The sequence below is a fragment of the Protopterus annectens genome, chromosome 1.part1 (assembly GCF_019279795.1).
Source record: "Protopterus annectens isolate FY-2018-M chromosome 1.part1, PAN1.0, whole genome shotgun sequence".
NCBI classification, from domain to species: domain Eukaryota; kingdom Metazoa; phylum Chordata; order Ceratodontiformes; family Protopteridae; genus Protopterus; species Protopterus annectens.
The window spans coordinates 1,271,689,459-1,271,712,195 of record NC_056726.1 but is presented as its reverse complement, the minus strand read 5'-3'; the positions used below and the strand labels follow the sequence as shown (position 1 = coordinate 1,271,712,195).

At 42.9% G+C, this 22,737-nt stretch overlaps 1 protein-coding gene across 1 annotated transcript in view; it reads right to left on the bottom strand.

The window, feature by feature from the left end:
- Positions 1 to 22,737, bottom strand: part of LOC122809800 (C-Jun-amino-terminal kinase-interacting protein 3-like) — a 1,405,059-nt gene that overhangs the window by 859,534 nt on the left and 522,788 nt on the right. The window contains exon 5 of the mRNA XM_044081538.1: positions 9,500 to 9,602. Within this exon, the coding sequence (XP_043937473.1) occupies positions 9,500 to 9,602 (103 nt within the window). The remainder of the gene's footprint in view (positions 1 to 9,499; positions 9,603 to 22,737) is intronic.

The following is a 22,737-nucleotide window of genomic DNA, read 5'->3' as shown; positions in this document are numbered from 1 at the left end:
GGTATTTATAAGTAAATATGGGGAATTATGTACAGATATAAATCAGTTTCAATGATCTGCAGGTATATTTGAGGAAAATCAGATTCAAATAGGTATAGAAAAAAGTTAGGTTCTTGGAGAAAACAAGATAGCTCTGCTTGACATATTTACAGTGTTAACAATAACTGTACATGTATGAACCAATATTTTACTGTTTATTAATTGCCTCAGATCAAGGTCATAAACAGTAAAATACTGGTGATTCTCCTGTCCACCTGGTGAGTCTGGGCATACTGGGGCAATGCAGCAACCGCCTCATGTACACAGACAACCCTCTCCTCCTACCACCCAACACTACAACCTGCAAGAGATGCACTTACATAGCCAAACAGGAAGCAAAACTGTCTCCAGCCAAGATTGTGCTAGAGAGTCAAGAGGCAAAGGTTAACACCTGCACTACACCTCAAGCAACACATAGCCCTTCAAAACCCACACCATCAACACCCACACATAGCAACACTAAACTCACATATGCGGAGACCCTTAACATTAACCTGCCCAAGCAACAAGGACCTCCGAATCTGAAATGCAAACAAACACCAGTCACAACCAAAGTGACAACTAGCTCACACCACCAGTGTGCCACCCAACAACAGCCCCTAAGGCAAGACAATGTACCCAACACTTTAGTCATAGGTGACTCAATAGTCAGGCACACTGATGTCCCACTCACTGGGCTGAACAAGGAGAAAATTACAGTCAGTTGCCTGTCAGGTGCCAGGATCCACCAAATAACGCAAGCACTCAAGTCACTCCACAACAAGTACAAATACGACTCTGCCATTGTCCATGTTGGAGTGAATGACTTTAGACGTACCTCCCTGGACTACATAAAAAGAGACATGGAAGAGCTCTAAGATCATGTGGCCCAAGCAGGGATGACCCTAGCCTTGAGTAGCATCCTGCCTTCACCCAGAATAATACCATTGTACAAGGACAAAATGACTGACGTCAACAATTGGCTAAGCTTCTGGTGTCATTCAAAGGGGATCCAGTATCTGTCTGCCTGGGACAACATGATCAACAAACCACAATGCTTTTCCAGAGATGGTCTGCACCTCTCACCCCTGGGATTCAGGTTACTGGCTAAAGCTCTTGCCACCCCTATAGTGCCTTTTTTAGGCAAGGTTCAAAGGACAAAACCACACCATAACAGATACAAGCATGCAAAATCTGAAGGTAATGCTACTCAATGCTAGAAGTCTAAACCTCAAAATGCACTCTCTCGAGGCACTCCTAAAAATGAAGAACATCGACATCTGTGCAGTAATGGAGACCTGGTTCAAGGCTCCAGAGAGCAGCCCTGCAATACCAGGCTACAACTCTTACCACACTTTTCGGCCACCAAACCAAGACCGAAACACTAAAGGTGGAGGAGTGTCCACATTCACCAAGGATATTCACACCTCCAGGCTAGTTGCCCAAAACAATGCTTCTGAAATTCTCCAGGTGCAACTAACACTAGGTAAGACTGCAATCCAAATTGTAGCTTGCTACAGATCCCCCACCATGCCCCAACATTTTCACTACACCTTTCTAAACATACTGGAAAATATTAAGATGCAAACAAACACCCTAATACTGGGTGATTTCAACTACCCTGCCATTAACTGGGAAAACTACTCGGGAGACCGAAAGGCAGGTCTTGGAATTGATAGTGATCGCCTGCCAACCGGAAGCGAAGGAGACTCCTGGAGCACTTGTCCATCTTGATATAGTAATATGCATCCCGGAGATCTAATGAGCACATCCACACACCCTCCCGCAGAAAGGGGAGGATAGATTGAATTGTGACCATGTGGAACTTGGTTTGAACTACCGATTTGTTTAGTTGGCTGAGATCCAGAATGGGCCTCCAGTCCCCTGTTTTCTTTGGCACCAAAAAGAAACTTGAGTAGAACCCTGATCTGCACTGATCTGGGGGAACCTGTTGGATGGCTCGTTTTTGACATAGCTTTCATATTTCAGAAGCTGCCACCTCCCTTTGACTGGGTGGAACATCGGGAAGGGATTTCAGAGGTCTTGGATAAGATATTAGTGGAATATGGTAGCCTCTGGTAATGATTATCTGCATCCACTGATCGTTCATAATGAACAGCCAGGCAGCTTGGTGCAGAGAAAAACATGCCCGACTGCTTCCAGAGGAAATCAATTGGGCAGTGCCTCAGGAGTGCTGATATGGTCTCCATAATAAGGAATCTCTGGAGCCCTGGTTCCAGGATCCCCGAAAGGGACGTCTTCCATTATTGGAACCCCCTCTGCCTCTGGAGTAGCCCTCACCACGTGCGTCTCAGAAAGGACCTTGAGACTTCTTGTGCCACATCTTTCTGCTCCTCTGATTCCTGGAGAAGGAACACTGAGATTTGGAAAAGCATAGGCTAATGGCAGACAAGGTCTTCCCATCTTGCTCGCACTTGGCGAATGTATCCTTGACCTTAGCACCGAACAGAGCAGATGGCTCGATAGGGGCATTTAGAAAGAAAGACTTGAAGGAGTCTGCGAGGTCACAAATGTGCATCCAGGCAAGACGTCTCACGACTACACCTGCACCCGCAGCTCTAGCTGCTCCTTCGGTTGCGTGTGACAGCAACCTCATGGATGAATTAGATATAGATTCTAGGGTGGCAAGTTGGGAAGCAACTTTATCTCATGCTCTATCCGATACTTGACAGGTGAGAGTTCCGGAAAGTTTGGAGATAAGATCTCTCTGGAGCCTCGTAAAATGTGCGAGAAAGTTCAGAGACCTAACTGCCAAGGTCGCTGACACGAAGACTCGCTTCCCTAACCTGTCCACTGCCCAGGAAGCTCTGTTGGCAGGTGAACAGCAGGACTCTCTTCTGTAAGGTCCTTTTTCGTGGCAGCTGCCACCACCATAGCGTTTAATGGCAAACCTTTGGACCAATGAGGTTTATCCTCTGGAGGGGACAGCACTTTGTCTGATCTCCTGGGGATGGCCTCAACGGAGTCGGGGTTCTTCCAAGCCCATTACATGATGAGTTTAACCAACTCATCAGCAGGGGGCATCACCCAAGAAGTAGAGGGCTGAAAGCAAAAGGCCTGCAGGAATACGGATTCCTCCCAGGAAGGGATGGAGGACTTCCACTCACCCCTCTGTTTCAAGATCTCCTTCAGAGACATCATCAGGGGGTGACCATGGGGACCCTTCCCCATCATCGTAGTCCATATCTTCCATGAGGGACTCCTCTGGGGAGTCCATGTGTTTCCTCTCACACACCCATTTCAGAGGGGATTCTTCGGTGGGAGCATCCGAAGAAGACTCAGAAAGGGAAATGTCCTGGACAGGGGTCTTCTGGGCCTTGTGTTCTCGGAGTCCTGGGGGGATGGCCTTTGACAGCTGTAGCTCAGAAGGAACTGGGGGGAAAAACAACTGAGGAGGATTACTAGCAGCAAGAGCTTCTCCTTCACCCAGAAAGTGGGCCCACCTGAAGAGGAATGGGAGTCCACAACTGAAGAAGACAAAATCGGAACCGGGATCACACCCTGCTCCAGACGGTCCGCCCCCGGGGACGGAGCCTTAAGCAAACTCGGTATGATAGTCACCCTCTGATCTGAAGTCAGGGCCGACAAAACCATCGGAACCAACACCGGAACCGGGGGTTCCACCCACCAAAGCATGAGATTTAGGAAGGGTGATTTCCAATGGAACAACACCTAAAGGGATTTCAGGGCATCAGACAGAGTCGTTGTCGGTGCCAAGGAAGGAATTCCTCTAGTAAAAGTTGGATAAATGAGCCTTGGAACTGAGGGATACAAGGGAGGAGGGTAAGTAGGGGTTGCTGGAGAAATAGACCCAAAGCCTGGAGTGGGATAGGGTCTAGGCAGATTTGAAATTCCCCTGGCGGTCAGCAGCTGGTCAAAAAGGCGCACCACATCCAATTTGGAAAGGCTCCTGGTGGATCTCACCGATGCCCCTGAGGTGGAATCAGTCCGATCCAAAAAGGGACTGGAGGCTTGTCCAGCAAACAGGACCACTGTAGATAAGTATTGGGTCCATGGTGTGTCACAGAATGGCACCTATTCCAATTTTGCAACTGGTAATAACGGTATAGTTGGAGCAGTGAATGGGTTCAGAGCCGAAGTTACTATAGGGGTGGATGACAAGAACAGTTCCGAGATGGTTGTCGGAACTGATATCGGAGCAGAAACAAGCGATGTCGGTGCTGAGAGAGAAACCGATATGCTGGTCAGTACAGAGGCAGTAGATGGTGCTGTAGTCGGTGCCGGGGTAGGCGCCGACGAGGCGAACTCAGTAAATTTCACTGGAGCCAAGCTCGGAGCCGATGCAGTAGTCGGCACCGAGGAGGCAGAACGGTGTTCAGATGAGGACTTATGGGCCTTGTGCTTGTGACTTTTACCTCTGTCACCGGCCAGTGAAGATGGGTCTGACTGAGGACGTTTCTTGTCCAAAGAAGGAGGGGATGAGACCTCCATTGCAGAAATAGCCTCTGAAAAAGGTGAATCAAGCAAGCCCTTTAAAATCAGTTTGTTACAGCGTTCATTCACAGTCCACTGACTGAAACTAGCACAGATATCACACGGGGGTTTCACCGACAAATACAGGACCCTCAAACAGTACACGCACTCTTCATGGAGGTCACTATTTGGTAGTTTACCACTGCAAGAAGAGCATTGTTTAAACCCCGTAGTTCCCTTCTTTTCAGACATCCCAGAACACACTCTCGCACAAAAGGGAAAGAGTGAGGAAAGAGAGGAAATGAAGGAGAGAGAAAGGAAATACCAACAAAGGTAACAAGATACCACAAAGGTAGAAGTTAGAAATACCAAGAAATTACCAGCAATGGTAAGAGAGAAATACTTGTGGGCAGAGCTGAAGCAATATAGAAATCAAGAACAGATTATAAAAGGAGAGAAACTTTTTCAAAACTAGTAAATATATCTGAAAAAAGCACTTAGCTGGACAGCTCGGTGAAACGCTGCTATATGGCTGCTTGGCAAACGAGATCTGGGGTAACTGAGCAAAGGGCATTGTGGGTAGCAGCTTAGCTCAAGAGTTTTTGGTGCACGCAAGCTTGGTATAAGGCCGACTCGGTTCCGAGGGCTTGGAACCGAACCCATCAGTGATGAATAGGAAGAAGATTAACAACTTCAGATTGCATAGTTATCCCCTTTGTGAAAAAACATGTACCCATGAATTACCACATAGGTGGCAGTACATTAAACACCAAAAGTGTGATGAGAGACTTAGGGACAGAGGTGGACAGTGGTCTCACCTTCGATAACCACATCGCCACAACAGTCAGGAAATCCTTCTATGTGGCACACCTCATCACTAAGGGCTTTTCATCCAGGAAAAAAGGAGGTCATTGTCCTACCTCATTAGACTCACTATAGAGTATAATGCCCTGTTTGGCATGTACCTCTCATGACATCTGCAACAGCTAGAAAGGCCGCAGAAATACCTCACTAAAAGAATCACAGGTCTAAAGCAGATGCCCTATGCGGAATGTCTAAAAAGACTCCAGCTATACTCTGTGGCATATCATCTACTCAGAGGTGATCTCTGCTTAACATACAAGGCCATGTCAGACTCTGAGTTGTTGGACATGCTCCACTTAAAGAAATCCCAATCCCTCAGAGCCACAAGCTCCAGTGATCTAAACCTTGTCATCACAATGAAAAAAACATGCTGGAGGGATAGGTTCCTGACGCAGAGACTTCCCATACTCTGGAATAGACTGCCGATGCATGTCAAGCAGAGCACCTCCTTGGCCCTCTTCAAAAGGAACCTTGACGATTGGATGGGAGATAGGAAAATCACCGTGGGGATCATGTCAGTCTCCTTTCTAGACAGGGGTCCTGGGAAGTAAATATTGTGGAAAGAAATATCCAGGGAATTGTTATGGCTAGGCTTGTATAGGCCATAGGGCAATATTGTGGGAAGAAATATACAGGGAATTGTTATGGCTAGGCTTGTCGATAGCCTAGTACCAACCTATGGCTGAAAATGGTCCTTGGACCAGTTCACTGACCTAGTCTTCAAATGTTAATAAATCATGAGACAACATTGTGCAACACAGTTACAATATTTATAATGCCTTGATAGTCTTACAATTACATTTCAGTTTTAGTACAAACTTGCCTGAAAGCATATCAGTCTCTCTACAGAATAAAAAAAAAAAAAGTGAAAGCAGCATTATTGAACGTTTTATGAAACAATGGAATACAAATGACCAGATAAAGTATATGTTCACATGTGTACACAAACTCAACACAAGCAACCATTTTAATATAATAAATCATTTTATGAAGACGGATAACTAAAATAATAACAGGAATACTCCATGGTCCTACAGAAAATATAGTAATGAACAAAATAAAGGTATGATAACATTAATCTCAGGACTCTCACTAAACTAGGTATAAATCCCTATGTCACAAGATGGGTTGCCAGCTGGCTCACTGACAGAACCCACATTGTAAAAGTTGCAGACTCCAAATCTGACTTCAAACCAGTGACAAGTGGAGTACCACAGGGTTCAGTCCTGGGACCTCTCCTGTTTGGTAGCTACTTCTCTGAAGTACAGACTAACACAGAAGGCCTTTGGCTAACGAAGTTCATAGATGACTGCAAACTAGGAGCCATAGTAGAGTCCCCAAATGATGTGGATATCCTACAAAAGGGCCTCACTGAGACAGATGCCTGGTGTCAGAGCCATGGCCTCAAGCTCAATGCCAAAAAGTGCATTGTCATCCCCTTTGGTAAAAACTCTGTACCCATGAACTACCACATAGGCGGCAGTCTACTTAATGCCGAATGTGTAATAAGAGACCTTGGGACCCAGGTGGACAGTAGTCTCTCCTTTGACAATCTCATCACCACAGTAGTCAGGATATCCTTCTACATGGCACACCTCATCACAAAAAGGTTCTCATCCAGGAAAAAAGAGGTCATTGTTCCCCTCTACTCGACACTCATTATACCCATTACAGAGTGCAACGCCCCTTTTGGAATGTACCTCACAAGACATCTGCAGCAGCTGGAAAGGCCACAGAAGTACCTCACAAAGAGGATTACTGGCCTCAAACAGATGTCCTACACTGACCGCCTCAAAAAACTCCAGCTTTACTCCGTAGCATGTCGCCTACTCTAAGGTGATCTCTGCCTAACATATAAAGCTATGTCAAACCCAGATCTGTTGGACATGCTACACCTAAAGAAATCCCAATCCCACCGAGCTACACGCTCTAGGGACCTAAACCTTGTCACCACAATAAATAGGACATGCTGGAGGGATAGATTCCTGTCCCACAGACTTCCCATACTCTGGAACAAGCTACCCATCTATGTCAAGCAAAGTTCCTCATTAGCACTCTGGGAAATAGGAAATACACCCTGGGGATCACTTCTGTGGCTCTGCTTGACAGGGGCACAGGAAAATAACTTTCTTGAGTGGCGTAAGCCAGGGAACCTTGTTGGCTAGGTTTACTTAGGCCCTTGGGCCGACAGTCTAGTACCTACCTATGAACCTATAAGGACAGAACAATATAACTTAGTAAAAAACAGTACCTATAACAAAAAACAATAATCTGTTTCAGATGCAGTGATAAGGTTTCATTAATTCACTAATTTCATTAATTATTTCACAAATATTGCCAATGCTTCCTGAACTTAAATATTAAGATATTTGCAATTTTCTTGTACTCAGTGGATATAGCCATCCAAATCAGTATTGTCCAACAAAAACAGTGCCAGATGGAAACCAAGTGCAGTCAACCAACATGATAATTCACTCCACAGATCTAATTCTTTCTGTAAACAAATGATTTCTGCGGTTATATTTACATACCATCTACAATAAACAACCAGCAACCCTTATTCCAGAAGCCCAGTTTCTTATTCCAAAAGCTGCATTAGTCATAATTCTGTGAATCCATATCAATCTTCTACAAGTCCATCCTTCTTGCACTGAACAGAAGCTTAACTTCCTCAGCCTTTCATGACACAACAGTCCTCTCATGCATAAATATACAGGTTATCCTTTCCTACACCCTAGCTATATATTTAGTGGATCAAACCCTGAAGGGCTTCAGTACCAAAAAGCAGAATTCCAGAATAATTTTTATCATCAGCAAAGCATTGCCATCTTATTACTTCTAGTCAGCTTTTCAGTGCCTTGGACATTATACGTCATTAACCTATCTATTCATTACTTGTGTATCTGCAATGGTGATACTACCTGTAGTGTGACTTAGAAAATGTGAACTGCTGTATGATGGAAGATTCTGGATTACTGTAGAACAAAAGGCTCTACAAAAAAAGAGTCACCAGGAGGTTAAATGCAAATATAGACAGGATACCTCAGGATATACCTCAATAAGTGTATTTCTACTTTCAGATTCTCACCGAGTTATCACAAGATTGTGGTTCTCGATGACCTAGACAAGTATGTACCTAGACAAGCTGAACACAGCTCAGTCATGTGCTAAAGACATTTGTCCTGTAGTCAAAAATTTAACTGTCAGTACCCAGCTGCCTACTTTGTGTCTCCAAGTTAGTCCCATAAGTAAATAGTATGCCTTGGTTGTCCTTGGAAACTGGAATTTGTGCCTAAAGTATTAAACAAACTAACTACCAGACAAACACATAGACAAAGACTTAATAAGCCACAGCAAAAGGCAGACAATTTGTACTGCATGTGAAAAATCGTGATTGCCTGCTTCTGTACTTCTCTACACTGAATGTTATTAATGACCTTCAACCTTTCTCATGTCCCTCGGATAAACAGACATGTTCCCACATGACTTGTAAGCAGAACCATGACCCAAATGTTTATGCCTCAGTGATATAAACACATGGATTACTTGACATCAGCACTACTTTGTTTTGTGTTACGTTTCCATCTCTCCATGGTGGCTGCCACCTCACTGACATCATGCCATCCTTCTAACCTTATGTGAGTTCCAGCATACCAGACGTCCAGGCTGTAAAGTTATAAAGCCTAGATAGCTGACAGCAGCAGCATTTTGAACACACATTTTTTCTTTTATAAAATCCTTTGAAATAACCACTATATAAATGATGTACTAAAGGTATGCTGTACAGCAGCAATGCAAAACATTTTACTGAAATACTTGAAAACGTTGTGCATTAGAGTAAATTAATCTGTATATTCATTAGTGATGCAGGACAGAGTTATTGCACTGCATTACTATGGACATTGCCAGATTTCACTCTATTGTATCAGAAAACGATTTTGTTACTTCACAAAGTCTCTTCTTTTCCACAGGTTCTTTATGTTAACAAAATAAAGAATGGTAAGGGGACTCCTATTGCTTCTGCCTTCTGAGTCTGGGTTCAGTCTCTTCTATTCTAGCTGACTACTTGTCAGTGCATCTGGGAAAAAGACAACGCACTTATAATGCAAACACTCTTTACTAGTCTTCAACAGATCATCTAACACCACTACAAGGAACTCACCTTCTCTGTGTCGCAAGATGCTATAGAGCCTTGGTCTGTCACACAATCAGAGTCAAGGGAGCGAGGTCCTTCCTGGAAATCAGCAGGTATAATCTTCTTCTTCCTGAAGAAAACAAAAATCATTATTCAGACAAAAAGGAAGCAGTACCAGTCACCCATGAACAGTGCTTCATTTGGAAAGGATAATGCAAAAACAGGTACAAGTGCTCCCCCATCCCAGGCCTTTGGGAGATTCCCAAAAAGAAGATATCATATGCAAGGCCAAGGTCATATTCCTGGATGAAAATAATCCATACACTTTTCCATTTGTATTTATATACTTTAACACACTGACTCACATTGCTATCATATAGTCTCTAAGAGGAGAGATACTGGGGGGGGGTTTACAATACACCTGTTTATGGCAAGGAAGATGCTTATGGGACATAAAGCTACTCTACATATACTCTTATCCCACCCTTTAGCCACATACCATTTTCTCAGACCTGAACTATACTGCTCACTCTGACAGTGTGTTTCCGAGTTCAATCTTCCACCCTATGTAACTATATTTATTTATGCCAACCTTGAATTAACCTGAGGGCAATCCATGACATAGGTATAATTTTTTTTTTTTTTTTTTTTTGACATAGGTATAATAGACAGGACTGACACTATTGCAGACCAAGTGTTGTCCTACGCTAGTTTCTAGGTTGTGGCTCTTGTACATGCAGTTCTTCTAAAACAGACAGAAGCCTGACTTACACAGTTGCCAGTCAAATAATGTGATGGCCAGTGGACTGACTGCTATAATTAACAATCAAATGTAGTAAACACTATGGTCAAAAGGATGCCCCTTCTGGACAATGCACCCAGCAATTACTTGAAGGGCATTTCGATGGGACTGTGAAACAGTGGGGATGTAGATGTTTCTCCTTTTCTTCATTGCTGCGTGATGTTGCAATTAGAGATATAGAAGTAAGGGAGGCACAGGCAACCCACCACCACATGCATGGTACAGGGAGGCTTGCCCTCTGCAACAATATTGTTTTCCCTAAGTTTTCTTCAAGTCAATGGTGTGGGGCTTAGCAAATGACTGATCAGCAGAATGGAACACATCAATAGTTCTGTTTAACTCTTGTCATATAACCAGTCAAACAAGACCTCTGACAGCAGCTACAGTGAAACGCTGGACTCCAATGCACAGCCCTAACCACTAGAGGTAGCAGTACCTAGTCAGCATGCACCAACTGGCCAGAGACAGCATCCTTGGCTCAGCCACTTCACACAGCAATGGAAGTGGTGCATTCTAACCCATTCAGCAGCTGATATCGATCAAGACATTTTTAAGTAGCTTGTCAGTGTAACTTGGACAATAAAAGTTGGATGCCTGTAAAATGCAGTAATTCTCGTACATGCTCACTGAGTCACACACTCACCTTAGAGGGTGTGACTTTATTGCTCCTAAGTGTATTCAAATGCCTTACAAATGGATAGCATAGGACATGTACTAGGGGGGGTTGCAGACACATTACAGCATCTAAACTATCTCTATTTTTAAAATATATGCTGCTTTCATTTCATCTGAAACAAGCTCTACAATGCAACTACAGTCTCCTGACTTTCACAATAAAATGATCTCTCAACATCTCCAATATGTACATTACCAGAAACAATGCAGATTCCTTGACTTAGTAAGCATCTGTGCAATGTCAGTTCAGAATGAAAACATGCTATGAAAATGTCACGAGAGGAAGAGGCAAACTATAACCGTGCACCTTTGCTTAGGAAGTAAAATAAATATAGTTGAATTATACCATAAAATAACAATACAACAATATTTTATGTAAAGCTGTAATTAACTTGCATTACAAATACTTATGATAACTAAGGAAAGTTATTGAAAATATAACTAAACAAATGTTACAAATCCATACTTTAACTACAGAGAAAATCTAACTAAAGACATTCCCTGTGATTCAATAAAGCCCACACTAAGTGTACACTGTTCTGAGAGAACAGACAACATAGACACACACACCTTCTTCCTCTTAATTTTAGCTTTCCTAGTGATATTCTTGCAGCTTCAGATATTGATAGGGTTCCATAAAGGTTACCACAAAGTGTAGACTACATGTACACTTAGTGTAATCTTTCCGAGTGAATAGAAAGCACAAAAAATGTGGTAAGAATGTTATTGAATACATATCATGTACACTTAGTGTAGGCTTTATTGAATCTGGCCCTATGTTTTCCAGTTTGAAACTGGCTAGTAAGAAACATGCCAGTCATATTACATGGAATCTTTCTCTAGAAGTCTGACCTTTCTTCCTGTACAGCTAACCAAAACCAACCAACACTTAACTTCGGGGTTTATTTGCTTTAAAATATTCTCAGCAGCCCAATTCTAATAAAAAAAGCAGGCAGAATTATCAATATTCTGCTATCATAATCAAAGCCTAATTACAGAACACATGAGAGGCCAATTTGAAAAAAAAAAAAGAAAGGTGGCTGAATATCCCTGATCCATCCTTTCTCTCTCTCTCTCGGTTTTAATAAATAAATAAACTGCATCCTGCTTCTAAAGTCCCACCCTTCTACTTCCAACCAGTCAGCCATTACCTTAGGTATGTTTTAAGTCTGTACTTCTAATCTAGTTCCCTACTGAACTCCTGTTAAAGAGTTGCAGTCTCAAGAAAAATGGCAAAGTCCAAACATAACAAATGCAGTAAATGTACATCTCTACAAACCTAAAACATATACTTGGAAATGTGAAAGGACAAGTGATGTCCAAACCTAGATTATCCTATTTTCCAGTGTAGCTAGATATATGCCAAGTACAGCACAGTTGGAGTACTTTTTCATAGGTTCATAGGTTCATACTAGGCTATCTGCCCAAGGGCATTTATAAGCCTAGCCCATAGTTATGTGGCTTTCGCCACCCCTTTAGTTTGAATAAAAACTATGCCTATCATTTTTCTGTGCCTCTGTCAAGCAGTGACACTGAAGTAATCCCTGGGGTATATCTGCGATCTCCCATCCATTGGTCAAGATTCCTCTTGAACAAGGCCAGCGAGGTGCTCTGCCTCACATGTACCGGGATTTTGTTCCACAGCATAGGGAGTCTCTGGGTGATGAATCTGTCCCTCCAGCACGTTCTATTTATAACCGTGTCAAGGTTTAAGTCTCCGCCCTTGTGGTTCTGAGGGATCTAGATTTTTGAGGTGAAGCATATTCATCAAATCTGGGTTTGACATGGCCTTATATGTCAGGCACAGGTCACCTCTGAGCAAGCGGTATGAGACTGAATAAAGCTGGAGTTCTTTCAGTCGGGCAGCATAAGACATATTTTTGAGACCCTTTATCCTTTTGGTGAGGAACTTTTGGGGCCTTTCAAGCTGCATCAGGTGTCTGGTCAGATACATTCGAACGGGCATTGTACTCAATCATAGGTCTAATGAGTGATGAGTACAGGGGACGATGACCTCCCTTGATCTAGATGTGAATCCCTTCATGATCAGGTGGGCGATATAGAAGGTTTTCCTAACTACTTTAGCAACATGAGTGTCAAACGAAAGACTACTGTCAACTTGGGTCCCCAGATCCCTGATGACTTTTTCTGCGCTCAGTGGATTGTCACCTATATGGTAGCTAGGGGTAACCTTGTTTTTCCCGAAGGGTATGACTATGCATTTTTTGGCGTTTAACTTCAGGCCATGGCTCTGGCACCAGTTATCCGTTTCTGTGAGGCCCTTCTGGAGGATATCTGTGTCAGATGTGTTTTCGACTATGGCGCCCAGTTTGCAGTCATCTGCAAACTTTGTCAGCCATAACCCTCCTGTGTTTGCTTGTACTTCAGAAAAGTAGATGCCGAACAAGAGTGGACCCAGGACTGAGCCCTGTGGGACACCACTTGTGACAGGCTTTGAGTCTGACATGGCTCCAGCAACTCTGACCCTGTGGGTTCTGTCGCTAGCCAGTTTGCAACCCATCTTGTGATGTATGGGTTTACATTCAAGCTGATGAGTTTTTCGATGATACCTGAGTGGGGTATTGTGTCGAAGGCCTTTGCCAGGTCGAGGTAGGCTGTATGGACTGCCTTTCCCTCATCAATGGCCTTGGTGACTGTCTCGAAAAAGTCAACCAAGTTTAAGAGGCAGGATCTGCCTTTGACAAAGCCAAACTGGGTTGGATCCAAAGTCTGCAAGTTCCCTATGTCTTTATTTATGAGTTCCATTATGATCCTCTCCATGGCTTTGCAGATAAGGCTTGTCAAGCTAATGGGGCGGTAATTTCCAGGGTCTGTGGAGGCACCGCCCTTATGAAGTGGGACCACAGTCGCCGTGCGCCACTCCTTGGGTACGTATCCTGAGGTGAGGCTAAGATTAAACAGCTGTCCTAACTGTGGGTTTAATTCCTCGTTGAGTTCATGAAGCACACAGCCGGGGACACCATCCGGTCCCATGGATGCTGTGTTTTCTGCCTTAGTGAGGGCAGTTCTCACCTGGGCGTTGGAGATGTTTGGGGGGCTACAATCCTCTGGAATAGATATCTCTCCTTTTCGGGCGGGGGAGAAGTTTGCACTGAACCTGTCAGCCAGTATGTTAGCAATGTGTGTAGGTTCAGTAATTTTCACATCATTTTGAACTAATTCTGAGCATATCTGGGAGTTTCCTCCTAGGTTTCTAACATAGCTAAAGAAGGCCTTATGATTGTCTTTAGAGTCCTTGGCGATTTTTCTCTCAAAATTTGCCTTGGATGATTTTATGAGAGCTCTTAGTTTTTACTTATAATGATCAAAGGTGTCTTACCTTTCAAGGATTTTGCTCTATCTTGTAGTAGCTTCCTCCTTTTGTTGTAGAGCTTGTTTATGGCTGGGGTCCACCAGACTGGACGCTTGCCTTTGGTACAGAGAGTCTTAGTTTTGTTTGGGATTGCCTGATCCATGCAGTCCTGTAGGTGCTGGTAGAAGGCATTTGTAAGTGATTCAGCGGTTTGAGTAATGTTTACCACTGGCTCAGGGGCCTTAAAGGAGACCACACTAGTTTTTAGAAGTGTGAAATCGGCTTTTGAGAAGTTTTTCACTGTGGTCTTTTGTTTCAGGTGGGGCGGGATGAGGACCTCCAGCGAGATTAGTTTATGATCTGATCTCACCATTGAGGGGTATACTTCGGTGTTGAACATTTTGATCCCATGTTCGTGATGATGAGATCAAGTATGTTTTCACCTCTTGTGGGGATGGTGACTAGTTGTTCCATGGCATTTGAGTTTATGAACTCCAGGAATCTTTGGGTTAGAGTGTTCGGGCTTGAGTAGTGTTCCCAGTCTATATTAGGGTAGTTGAAGTCACCTAGTATGATGGTGTTTGGAGATACATTTATCCCTCCAATGTTTTCAGGAAGGCCATGTGAGGTTCCTGAGTTTGAGAGGGTGGCCTGTAACATGCTACAAATTGCAGAGCAGTCTTGCCTATGGTTAATTGCACCTGGATGGTCTCCGATGCATCGTGCGTTGCCACCAACCTTGAGGTGTGGGTGTCCTTTATGAATATGGACACCCCTCCTTTCTTGGTGTTGTCCGGATTTTGGGGCGGAACGTATGATATGAGGTGAAACCTGTTAGTGCTGGGGTGCTCTCAGGAGCCTTGAACCAGGTTTCTGTCACAGCACAGACATCGATGTTCTCCATATTGAGAAGGGCCTCGAGTGCGTGCATCTTGAGATTGAGACTTCTGGCATTGAGCAGCATTACCCTTAGTTTTTCCTTTTTGGTGTTCTAGGGTGCTAGGTTTAGAATTTGAGCCTTGCCTAAAAAGGCACTATGGGGGTGGCAAGAGCCTTTGCCAATATCCGGAAGCCCAGGGGTGACAGGTGCAAGCCGTCCCTTGCGAAGCAGCGTGGCTTGTCCAGCATGTCATCCCAGGCAGACAGACATTGGATCCCCTTTGAATGACACCAGAATTTAAGCCAATTATTAAAGCTGATCATCTTATCACTGTATTGTGGCATCATTCTAGGTGAAGGTAGGATACTGCTCAAGGTTAGGGTCATACCTGCCTGGGCTACATAATCAGAGAGCTCCTCGACGTCCCTTTTCATGCAGTCCAAGGAGGTACGTCTCAGGTCGTTGACACCAGCGTGGACAATGACTGAGTCGTACTTGTACCTGCTGTTGAGAGACCTGAGTGCTTGCGTTATGTGGCGGATTCTAGCGCCCGACAGGCAGCTTACTGTGACCTTCTCCTTACTCAGTCTGGTGAGCGGACGCCAGTGTGTCTGACTATGGAATCACCAATGACAAGTGTGTCTGGCATTTTGTTTGGCCTTAAGGGCTGTGACTGTTTGACACTCTGACTGTGTGGTCTATGTGTTGCATGTGTTGGGTCGTGAGGTGGTAGTTGTTTGGGTGTCTGCTTTGGTGGCCTCTGCTGTTTTGGTAAATTTTTGACCAGAGCCTCCGAGTATGTCTTTGTGTGAGTATGTGTATGATTTGAAGTTGTGATGGTACCATGTGTGACTGGGTATGTATTGTGTGTGGTTGCCTTCTCCTCCTGTCTGGTCTTGCCAGTCCTATGTTGAGAGAGCTCAGCCTCCAGTTTGGCCGTATAGTTGCATCTCTCGCATGTATTTGTGTTTTGTGGGAGAAGGAGAGGATTGTCTGTGTACATGAGGCAATTGTAACATTGCCTCAATATTCCCAGGTTCACCAGTTGAGCTGGAGAGGACACTAGCAACTGATCCCTCGACATACTAGAAGTAGTAGATAAAGAACTTTCAAAGGACTCCGGGAAGTGGGTTTTGGGCTGGTGGGGTACTATCTATAATAAGAGTGCTTTATCAAGGTGCAAGTACTGTAGGAGTAAGTGCTAGGCTTTACAGATAGAGAATAGTCTACTTGGGAATCAAGTAGAGATGAACTTTTCAGTTATAGGATATGCTGGTTAGATCAGCAGTACAGTTTAGCGTGTTTTATAGCAGGGGACTGAAGGGAGCTAGGAATTGGCCCAAAACGACCAATGGACTACTAGTTTCTGGCTGAAACTTCACCAAATCGGACAAAAAGGCCGCTCAGTGCTTCCCACTCCCACTGGTAAGCAAAGAAACTTCCCTCCTTCCTAATAAGGCAATGGATCAGTAACAGGAACTAAAAACAAAGCCCAGGGATCAGCAACTCTGAAACTGGACTACTCTAGTTCAGTAAAGTGGGAAAACAAGAGATTTTTTTGTTTTGAGATAAGGAAAAAAACAGACAGTAAATGCTATAAATCGGCTAGCGCACTTTAGTGTGTAGCCTACAGAAACAATTTGCAACAATTAGTAACTTAAAGTGCAATAAACAGTGTAAAATGCAGAAATCACTTAAAGTAGCAGTAAAACAGGCGAAATGCAGTCGCTAGCTTAATAACAGTGGGAAAGCCACAAAAATACTTATATCTGGTAGAAAGTCACTCTTTTAGCTCTCTGCTGCTTGGATCACTCTGCAGGCCACCACGAGGATCTGTGCAGAGTTGGTACAAGCTGGAAAACACGTGTTTAGCGTGTTTTATAGCAGGGGGCTGAAAGGAGCTAGGAATTGGCCCAAAACGACCAATAGACTACTAGTTTCTGGCTGAAACTTCACCAATTCGGACAAAACGGCTGCTCAGTGCTTCCCACTCCCACTGGTAAGCAAAGAAACTTCCCTCCTTCCTAATAAGGCAATGGATCAGTAACAGGAACTAAAAACAAAGCCCAGGGATCAGCAACTCTGAAACTGGACTACTCTAGTTCAGTAAGGTGGGAAAACAAGAGATTTTTTTTTTTTTACAGAGACAAGGAAAAAAACCAGACAGTAAATGCTATAAATGCTTTTAAGTGGCTAGCACACTTGAGTGTGTTAGCCTACAGGTAAAATTAAGCAACAAATAACTTTTTAAGAGTGCAAAACAGTTAATCAACACAAAAACAGTTTAAATGGAATGCAGAGCTGTATAAACAGGCTAAGATGCAGTCGCTAAGCAGTAAATATTCAAAAAGCCAGAAAAAAATACTTAAATCAGTTATAGCAAATACAGTTATAACAAATGCCCTGAAATATACTGTATATTTCCAATATGTTTGAGAAGGACAGTCAGAACACAAGAAGGTTCAGGCGAAGAAGAAAAAAAAAAAGTTTTGTTTTACTTTTTGAAAAGGTAAAAAGGAGGAACAGAAGGCCTTATCAAATGTTCTCTCTGTATTAAGAAGAATGAGCTAATGACACTAGAAAAATAGCCTAAGACAACAAGCTATGAAAGTTTTTAAACAGAAAAATATTTCTGAAGATTCTGAATAGACAAAGTGCTTTATATATATTAAATTATAAAAACAGTAATCTGTTAAAATAATCAAAAAATACTTATATTTTGTAGCTCAGTTGCGGTCAAACAACTTCTCCAGCCTGCACCAAAGACCAGAACAACAACTTTTTTTTTACAAGAACACAAAAGAACCAGCCCCCACTAGCCAAGAGATAATTACACAGAGTAAATGTTTCAGTTTATACAATAGCCTAAGACAACAAGCTATGAAAGTTTTTAAACAGAAAAATATTTCTGAAGATTCTGAATAGACAAAGTGCTTTATATATATTAAATTATAAAAACAGTAATCTGTTAAAATAATCAAAAAATACTTATACTTAAAACTACACATTTAAGTACACATTTAAGTACAATACATTACAACTACACATTTAAGTACACATTTAAGTACAATACTTGTACTTAAAACTACATTTCCTTTATACCATTACTGGAAAGCACCTGCAACGTGTGAAAAGAAAAGTGCACTCTGAGAAATGGATCACTTGCTCTTTCACTCTAACTGATTAGGTTTACATTAGAAATTCAGCTTATATCACCATCACCATCAACAACCCCCCTTTCCTCATTTTTACATAGGGTCAGGGGTAAAGTGTCTCCACTTCTCTCTATTCAGAGCCACTGTGCTACCTTCTTTGACAGTATTGCTTGCCTATCTCTTGTCTTCTCTCAGGCAAGCTGTCCATCTCTTGACTGGACATCCTTACCTCCCTTTTGCTTTCCTTGTCTTTCAAAATCTACTTTGCGAAATTGTCTTCTACTTTTCTGCATGCTGAACCACCAAAATCTGTCTCCATTGCCTTCTCTGTATTTCAGGTGACTTTTACTACCTTTCTTAGTCACTTCACTTCCATCATCTCAGGTATGCACAGCTGCTCTGCCTTCCCTGCCTAGGTTTCTGTGCCATACAGAAGTACTTGTTGCACAACTGTGGCACACACTATGCCTGATGCTTCATGCCAGTTGGCTGAAGCACTTCTGATTCACCTCTGACCTCCTCGTTCACATTTCCCTTCTCAAATCAGACCTCCCAGATACTTGAAGATGTTAACCTGTTCTAGTTTTCCCTTCTACCTCAACTTTAAGCTTCCACTGGAATTACTAAAAAGGTATTAAATTACTTAAGGCTGAATGATCACAAGGGGAAGTGACAAGTCTATCAACTTTAAAGAAAATGAGTAGATAAAAAGGTAAATCATTAGCAATAAGCTGGTTCTCAGTCTCTCGTGCATATCTCCCTCCCCAACAGAATGGGACTTGAGTTACAGCATGAACCAAATCACAGCTGTTCACTACATGTTAGGCAGCTGCAGTAGGTAGTGGAGAGCTGACAAGAAGGTGATCACTGGCAGGCTGTTAGACTCTGCCCCAAGAGGTCACAGTTCAACAGACTGGCTTGTAAAATATTTGGAAAAACAAGGAATCCTGGAAATTGGGAAGCATTCTCACTGCCTCAAGATGAATCTGTTTATTTAAAAAAGTGCACTCAACCTTCACTCCCCAAAATGTGGAACACTTACTAACAGCTTAGTAACATCTTCAAGTATGACTTTAACAGGATGATTACAACGGGTTAATTCACACATATAAAATGTTATTTTGAGAAATTAACAGGATTGTGTTATTTATTGTTGTTAGCAGGTAAACATTCTTAACACAGACCCATTGAGTGAGGAACTGCAAGGCACATGACCTTTTTAAGACTCAAAATGAGGAATGCTCCTCAAAAACGAGGTACACTTGAGAGGTATGACTCAAAGCGGTACAATTTCTTCGGTAAGGCAACTGGATAAGAATGCATTCACTATGCTCACTGTTAAGCAACCAGTTTTAAAGGAGCCTGAAAAACAAAGATCTCAAGAACCAGTACGCAGGGTGAGTAATGCGACAGTGGTAGATTGTCTGGAGACAACATAAAAGTCTGTATCCTACATTGTTGAAAGGGAAGGAGGCCATTTCCAAAAGGGACCTGGCCTCAGAGATAACCATAGTTAAACCAATAGTGGTACAAAAGGAGCAATACTAACCTGGGCAGGGCACACCAGCTAGGGTCTTGGGAAGGTCACCTTTTTAGGTACCACTGAAAAAAGAATTATGTGGATTGAGAAGGGAGCAAAGAAGCAAGGAGGAGGCTGTGTTTGGGTATATCCTTGCTGATGTTCTAATACAGAATGACTCTTGACACCACAGTACTTTGTGTGCATGTTCTTACACTCAAAGAGGCATGGAAGCACACATGTGGGGAAGGCAATAGGGATGGGTGAGGATAGCCAGTGCTTTCACCTTTATCCATGGTGGACATGGTTACTTCAGAAGGGGAGCTGGATAGTAGCAGCCAGCATAGTACTAAGTCACAACAGCTGAAAGGTACTGGGCTTCCCCTGGAAGGGGTTACTTCATGAAGAGATTAGGGGCAGTACTCAGACAGAATTTGAGGCATTACTGGTCGAAGATACCACACTACCTTTGGAAGAGGGTGACTCTACATTTATAAATTACTCTATATTACTGAGTATATATCTTCTCTTGTATCAGTGCCTTTCAGTTATTGTATGTCCATACTGTAACTTTAAATTTTACATTTTTCTCTTGTATAAAATTGGATATTTTGTAACAGGACCTATTCTGGCTGGGCCTCTGCTGAAAGTGGGCTACCACACCACAGTCAGACAGCCCCAATAAACAAAAACATTTAGTCAATCAATCAATAAGTGTATGTGGGGACAGTCACCAAGAAGGAGCTGAGCAGGCTCAGTTCTCTGCCCCTTCTTTACAGGACATGGGGGAGGTAGCCAAGAAGGATTCTGATACTCAAAGGCAGAGGATGTCCATATACTGTGACAAAACCTTGTTGTACAGTGAATGGACCAATAAAGGAGGGAAAGAGAGAGACAGGGTGGGAGGGAATACTTCTAGGCCTACTGACAGGCACTTTTGACCACAGCCCACAATATTCCTTTTGCAAGCCATATAGGTATAAAGCAAACAAAAAGATGGCTTATTCAGAATTTATATTGATCAGAGATAGTTAAGGATGTCACAGCATATTTACTATATGATGTGTGAGCACTGCTAAACCATGGCAAAAGCCAAAGACAGAGCCAAGGCTGCATTGATGATTTTGCCTGGAGGAACCATTTCAGAGGGTAGCTATGGACACTGTGAGATATCAGAGTGCTCCAACTTCCACAGGAAAGAAATATATCATGGTGGTGATGGCTTATGCCATTAGATACCAACAGGTGGTGTCTCTATGTTCCACTGAAGCAGAAAAGGCAGCAAATGCTGTTAGACATTTTCAGCTGGGTTAATTTTCCTAGAGAAATACTGACATAGATACTAATTTTATGTCAGATATCCTGGCATGTCGGTGAATGTGTTTATGGGGAAAGCATTTAAAGACTACCCCTACTATCCACCGACAGTCTTGTGGATAGGTTTAACTCTATATTGAAGAGCATACTGACAGAATATTTATAAACAAGTTCAAGACAAATGAGATGAATATCTGTCCCATCTCCTCTTTTCATATACATGGAGTTGCCCCAGGAATTCACAAGCTTTTCCCCCTTTCAGCTCCTGCATGCACTGTGAGGGGGCCCCTGGATTTAATTCCTGAAGAACTGGAGGGTGAGTGTGGCTCCCACAAGGAGTCCATTGTTTAGTATGTCCTAAACTTCAGGACTATATTTAGGGAGGTAATAAAGAATGCCCTGGAGCAGCCTGCACACGTACAACAGATGTAAAAAGTATTAAGATAGTACTTTTCTGGGGCAGCAGGTGGTGCTGCGCATTCCTTCTAGGCACAAACAGCTACAGGTATCATGGGCTGGCCCTTCTACCATTGTAAAAAGGTCAGTTTACTACACAGTAGAGTTGCCAGGTAGAAGGCAGAAGCATGACCTTTGTCATTTCAATACAATAAAACCCATCATGACAAACAGACCCTGGTATTCAATTTCTTCATTGACTAGCAGAACGAAATGGAGGGGAAATCTAGCAGTAGATGATCTTGGTCAGTCTCTGGCTGACACCTTAGTGGATGAGGTAGCTATCTTGAACAGGCTCCTCATCCATGTGAAGCAGAGTTCCTCCCCAAGCCAATTCAACTGCAAATTGGACATTTGGATGGGGAACCAAAAATTCATCCCTGGTTTGGCACCTATGTCTCTAATGGACAGAGGTAACCTGTAAATGGTTCATCCCCAGGCCAATGCTTACACTTATCAAGGGTATCAGAACTTGTCAGAGATTTCGGATGCATGGTTAGGCTTAAAAAGGCCCTTGTTAGCCTAGTAAACACATATAAACCCATGAAGCAGCTATCTCTTACTCAAGTTCAGGAAATCAGAACAGTATTACAGTAGTTTAAGAATAGGTTTAAAGGTCAGCCAGCAGACAACAACATGGTGGAGCATCATCTACAAACAGAACCCCAGAAACCCATCAAAAATCCCCTTACAGGATGGATGAATGAGGTAAAATCAGAGAAAAGAACTGCAGAACATATTGCAAATGGGGTAATCTAGGAGTTCAACAGTCCATGGACCTCACCATTCGTGCTAGTGGCAAAGAAATATGTCAGCACCTGTATCTGAGTGGAGTAAAGAAAAAATAAATAGCCACCTAGTCAGATGCTTATTCTGCGGCCATGAACAATGAAACCTTAGAACAGCAGATTAGGACTAAGTATTGAAATACTGTTTACTTGGCTAAATGTTACTGACAGGTACCTTGATATGTGCAGCCAGGAAGATGTTACTTGTAATGTCATTTGGGTTATACGAGTATATGAAAGTGCCCTCTGGAATGCAGAATGCCCCAGCAACTTTCCATATGCTTGTAAATCACATTCTAGCAGGAGATTATGGCCTTGCTTATATGGCTAACATTGGGATTTACGACCAGTTATACTTGA